The following is a 6,054-nucleotide window of genomic DNA, read 5'->3' as shown; positions in this document are numbered from 1 at the left end:
CCTAGCGCGGCTGCTCCACGCGGGACGGCAGCAGCAGTAGGCTGCTCCCCACCCTTTTTGCTTTTTTTTTTTTTTTTTTTTTCCCCTCCTCATTTTCTCCTCCCTTCTTTCTTCTTTCTTTTTAAGGGAGTGGAGGAAAGTCAAGCTTCATCTGAATGTTGCTGCGGGAGTCTCAGTAAATGTCTGTCTGTCTGATGCGGATGATGCAAAGGACATTTTTAAAAAGGAGCCTCCTAACTCCGTAGACATAGGGACCCATTCACGGGCAGGCACACGCACACACAGGCGACAAGGAGGAAGAAGAAGCAACAACTTTTTCGATCGCTGCTTTTAAAAGAGAGAAGCCCTTCCTTTGGCCGGGACTTGCTTTCTGCCTCCTCAGCCAGCTGCTAGAAGTATGTTTCTGAGGCGGACTGTACTTCAGGGAACTCCTGTTTTCTGCTCGGCAGCTGTAGAGGAGCAGCAGGGAAGTCTGGAGTAACACCAAGTGATGCGGGAAAAACACCCCGAGAGCAGAAAACCCTCCTGCAGACACAACCCCCGCTGCTGCACACAGGTATAACTCCGGCTCCGCTGAAAGCCTTCTCCGCAGGATGTCTCCGTGGGCCACGGCAGAGGTGCTAGCGCTCTTGAAGAGAGAGGGGGGACGGGACACTAATCAATAACAATTCTAATGATAATAATAATGATAATTATAATCCAGCGCAGAGTTTCACGGGGGAGAATACCACCCTGTGGGTTTGGCTAAGGACGTAACAAGATTTGTGTTTTCCTCCTTCCCCTTCTTCCATTCCGCCGAGGGAAAATAGCTCTCCCTTGCTCTCCGTTTGGAGAAGCCGCCGTCCCGGCGCGGAGCCGCGGCATGGGGGAAGCCGAGCCGGCCCAAACTCCTTGCGGCTCGGAGCGGGGAGGGGGAAGCACGGGAGCACAGCAGGGAAGGTCACTTTGCGCGTCGGCTGGGGCAGCCACCTCCTTCCTTTCCCAGCGGAGCGGGCGGCGGCGGGAGACCCGGTCCAGGCAAGGCGGGAGGGCGCACACCTGCGGACCGGCCCCGGAGGTGCCCCCGCCGCACTGACAGCGGCCGCCCCCTCCTCCCCTTCACGTCCGTGCTCCTTTGTTGCGGATCAGCCCCGCTTCGCTTCCCCGCCCCGTCCCGCCTCACTCCCTTTGATCTCCTGCCACGGGGATTTTCGTGCCTCGCTCTGCCGCCGCCGCCGAGCACCTGAGGCGGCCCGTCAGGACCCTATGAAGGGCTCTTTCGCGCCCACCCGCCGGGTGGCGGCCGGGGCCCCGCTCGCCATGGCTCGCGCCTCGCCCCGTGGGGGTCAGGCTGGGCGCCGGGGTGGGACCCACCTGCGGACCGTCCCCGACCACCCTCCCCCCCCTGCGGCGCGCTCCCCTGGCGCGGTGTCCGCGCTGACTGGCTCCTATCGCCTCCTCCTCCTCCTCCGCGCAGGTTGATCATGGTTGCTGTGACCCGCTCTCTCCTGGCGCTGCTGCTCTGCCAGGTGCTGCTGGGCGGCGCGGCCGGCCTCATGCCGGAGGTGGGCCGGCGGCGTTTCATCGAGCCGGGCCGCGCCGCCTCAGCTGCGCAGCGTCCCGAGGACCTCCTCAGCGAGTTCGAGCTGCGCCTGCTCCACATGTTCGGCTTGAAGCGGCGGCCCAGCCCCGGCAAGAACGTCGTCATCCCCCCCTACATGCTCGACCTCTACCGTCTGCACGCGGGCCAGCAACTGGGGCAGCCGTCGGCGCTCGGATACCCATTGGAGAGGGCCACCAGCCGCGCCAACACGGTCCGCAGCTTCCACCACGAAGGTAGGGGCGGGGGTTCGGGGCGCGGGGCCTGGGGCGGGCGGGGGTTGAGGGCCGGCAACGGGCGCGGCGGTGCTTGGGGCCACGAGCAGCAGGATGGGCTGAGGGAGCCGAGGAGAAAGGGGAGGGCCGAGGGAGGAGCGTCGGGGAGTATTCCGCCCCGGGAGCGCGTAAGTTTTGCTGTCGGTGACACAGCGTTTGCTGAGTACACCGGGCGATCGGGTGCTTCCAGACGGCTGTGCTACCAGGATCCCGGCTGCAGGATCAGGGCTTGTGCCGCGAGGAGACTTGCTTTGCGAATCTCTTTTCTCCCTGCGTCCGACGGGAGAATTCCCGGTTTTTTTCCCTTCTAAACCAAGGCAGCTCTGCGTTAGGCATTCCCACGAATAGCTTTTCTGTTGTGAGGCTAAAAAGCAAGACAGTCTCCCTAATGAGGGGCTGAGCCGGCGCCGCTGCGGAGGTTTCTAATCCTTATCTAATCCCCGTGAGAGATCAATGAAACAATCAATCGTGGCCACCTCAAGAGCTCCCTCGCTCTGCCGTCGAGGAGCGATTTAGCCCGGATCCATGCTATGCCTCCCCAGCCATCAGTGCCCAGGCTGGTAAAAGCCTTGTGGCCAGGTGTCGGGTCTCAACGTCAGGTAACCCGGCCAAATGCAGAGTGAAGCATCCAGCAGCACCTCCACACTTCCTACCTTACAGTCTACCGAGGCAGTGGGCCCTCAGGGACAGGCCCTTACTGAGCAACTGCGTGCATTTTCCGGCTTAGGTAGCTAAAATATTCACTGCGGCAGTAGCCGCGGCTCGCGTAGGCCTTTGGAGCTGGTGGTGCACGTATTGCTCGTGTGTTCTTTGGGAGACCTTTCGCCAGGTTGTAAGTGTTCCAGGCTCCTAGTCTCCAGTGCTGACGTGCAGTGGCCTCGCTGGAAAACTAATGAAAATTAAGTTTTCCCATGCTTTTCATGTAAAACTTAGTTGAGGAAAGAAATTCGTTAGTTCTGATGGATAAAGGAGGTGGCCTCGGAGAAGTGGATGTGCTGTTTACTGGGAAGTCTTATTGTAAGAGAGGAGGTGAATGATGAAACGTTTCATTATCTGCATATCCCTACAGGGGAAGTAAACATCTAGTAGTGAGTGGAGAAAAGCCAGCATTCGGGTCATTTACTTTAAACCTGAGTATGGCAGGCAAAGGACTGAGCAGGATAGGAGCCTAAGGGGTGACATTTGTAAGTCAGGCAAATCAGCAGTTTGGAGTAATTGTACTGTTACAGCAAATACTGGTTTTGACATAAAAGCTATTCTACAATTTTTGCAAAATTTAGTGGCTTCTTCAAAGCAAAAATTTGTCTTGTGTCCATTCAAAACATCTGCATGTTTACAAATATTGGTCTGGTCCTGAAATACCATAAAGCTGAGCCTTACCTCATCCAAAAAATCATGCTGGATTCAATGTGGAATAGTTATGGCTTCCCCTTAGGAAATGAACAGTTCTCCAGGATGCTTAGCACCAAAAGTAAGCCCCGTGGGGAGAGATTTGTTTTGGCACATACTTTTAATTTCTTCAATGTCTGTAGCAACAATGTGCTTCTTAGCAGCCCTAGATACATTTTATTCCCTTCATTCAGTTATTTGTTGACTTAGAGGTGAGAACCACCTGGGATTTAGTGATTTACAACATTTTATTGTTGTTATTTTTTGAAAACCTGCTGTTCAGAAGTGACTTTTTAAATTACCTTTTCCACATCCACTCATTTTTAGCAGTTGAACCTTCCTGCCATTCTTTGTGTCCTTTTGGGGTAAATACTAGTGTACTTTGTAAAGCACTGTTACACCATTGAGTTCATTGTCACTAAGATCCAAAAACCCACATGTTAAGATTTGTAAGTCACCTAAATTGTGGAGTAGTGTTTTTCAGAATGGAATTTTTAAAAATTGATGTTAGACCCATATTCTTGAAAAAAGCAGCAACATAATAGTGTTACCCGAAGACCTTAACCAGGTTTAACGATTCTCTTCAGCCCCCACTAACTCTGCTGCTAGAGTTTTCTCCTGAATATTCTTGAATTCCAAAGTGATGCTATGTGTTTCTTGCCACTTATTGTAACCACCTGGAAGGCAAAGTGCATCAGTATTCAACCAAGATGCATTGAAAAAAAAAAATGAAACACTCTTAACTTCATGCTATGTATGCTTGCCTATATAAACAGAAAGAAAAGGGAAATGGAATTTTTCTGCCTGAAAGCCTTTCAGACCTTGTGTGTAACATGTGTTAGCTGTCATTTGAAAGTTGCCAACAGCAGATTATCTGATGGGTTTGGTTGCTTGTCTCAGTTCCGATTTATTTTTTTCCCTTTCTTTTTTTCTTTTCCCTGTTTAATCAAATTAGAAGTTTTGGAAGAACTGCCAGAAACAAGTGGGAAAACAGCACGACGTTTCTTCTTTAATTTAACTTCCATCCCTAATGAGGAGTCTATCACCTCAGCTGAACTCCAGATTTTTCGGGAACAGGTGCACGGAGCCTTTGAGAACAGCAGCAGCTACCATCACCGTATTAATATTTATGAAATTATAAAGCCAGCCACAGCCACCTCTAAGGACCCTGTCACAAGACTTTTGGACACCAGGTTGGTGCATCATAATGCAAGTAAATGGGAAAGTTTTGATGTAACACCAGCTGTTTTGAGGTGGATTGCACATGGACAACCTAATCATGGGTTTGTGGTAGAGGTGGTTCACTTGGACAAAGAGAACAGTGCCTCCAAGAGGCACGTTAGGATTAGCAGGTCTTTACATCAGGATGAAGATAGCTGGTCTCAGCTCAGGCCATTATTAGTAACGTTTGGGCATGATGGCAAGGGACACCCGCTTCATAAAAGAGAAAAGCGTCAAGCAAAACACAAACAGCGTAAACGCCACAAATACAGTTGCAAAAGGCATCCGTTATATGTGGACTTCAATGATGTGGGGTGGAATGACTGGATTGTTGCCCCTCCAGGGTATAGTGCCTTTTACTGCCATGGGGAATGTCCTTTTCCATTGGCAGATCATCTAAACTCAACAAACCATGCCATTGTTCAGACTTTGGTCAATTCAGTGAATTCCAAAATCCCCAAGGCTTGCTGTGTGCCGACAGAACTGAGTGCTATTTCCATGCTCTACCTTGATGAAAATGAGAAAGTTGTATTAAAGAACTATCAAGATATGGTTGTGGAGGGTTGTGGGTGCCGCTAACACAGCAAATATATTAGACAAATGCAAAAAAAAAAAAAAAAAAAAAAGCTGACACTTTAATATTTCCCAATGAAGACTTTATTTATGTAATGAAATGGAAAGAAAAAAAACACAACTATTTTGAAAATATATTTATGTCTACAAAAAGTTGGGAAAACAAATATTTTAATCAGAGAAATATTCCTTTAAAGATTTTAAATGTATTTTAGTTGTACATTTTATATGGGTTTAACCCCAGCACATGAAGTATAATGGTCAGATTCTTATTTTGTATTTATTTACTATTATAACCACTTTTTAGAAAAATAGCTAATTTGTATTTATATGTAATCAAAAAGAAAAAAATATAGGGTTTGTACATAATTTTTCAAAATTGTAGGTGTTTCAATTGTGTGTATTTAAGTTGAAAAGAATACATGGAAGGTTACTATGGCAAAGTGCATAGCACATTTGCTTTCTGCTGTGCTACTGTTAAGGTCACAAGTTCAAGTCCAGAAAAAAAGTGGTTAATCCACTCTGCTGACTTTCAAGATTATTATATTGTACAATTCTCAGGAATGCTGCAGGGTGGGCTGTCCAGTCCATGAGAACTGGCATCCTCTTTAGGTGGAACAGTTGGATAAGACCCAGATGTTGCTGATCTAGTATAAATACTGCTATTCCAAACTAATTTGCAGTGTGAATATAAGAAGGGCCAATAGAAATACTGCGGGGGGTGGGGAAAGGCTGAATCCTTTCTAGACCTACAGAAAAATGAATGTTTGATGTTTCCTTTAAAAGTCCTTCTTTTAAGTCCTGGCCAAATACAAAATAATAAAAACTGAAATGTCTTTTTTTTTTTTTTTTGTCATTATGTATGCTAAAGAGGAATACTTGCCTTATTTGCACTGGCCCTTGCCTTTAACAGTTGGAAAAGCATTGCATACTTCCTCACCTCAGATGAGAGCTCACCTCTGGAGTCTTATAGTGAAATTAGCCTTCAGTTTTTGTCCTGTGTATAGCAAGCTGTTG

General features: G+C 48.4%; 1 protein-coding gene across 1 annotated transcript; it reads left to right on the top strand.

The window, feature by feature from the left end:
* The first annotated feature begins 1,463 nt into the window (after positions 1 to 1,463).
* Positions 1,464 to 5,043, top strand: BMP2 (bone morphogenetic protein 2). Its single transcript, XM_054383605.1, has 2 exons — positions 1,464 to 1,815; positions 4,199 to 5,043. The coding sequence occupies exons 1-2, from the start codon at positions 1,464 to 1,466 to the stop codon at positions 5,041 to 5,043; spliced, it is 1,197 nt and encodes a 398-aa protein (XP_054239580.1).
* Positions 5,044 to 6,054: the final 1,011 nt, after the last annotated feature.

The sequence above is a fragment of the Indicator indicator genome, chromosome 9 (genome assembly GCF_027791375.1).
Source record: "Indicator indicator isolate 239-I01 chromosome 9, UM_Iind_1.1, whole genome shotgun sequence".
In the NCBI taxonomy this organism is placed as follows: domain Eukaryota; kingdom Metazoa; phylum Chordata; class Aves; order Piciformes; family Indicatoridae; genus Indicator; species Indicator indicator.
The sequence above is the reverse complement of the archived record's forward strand: the minus strand, read 5'-3'. Positions and strand labels throughout refer to the sequence as shown.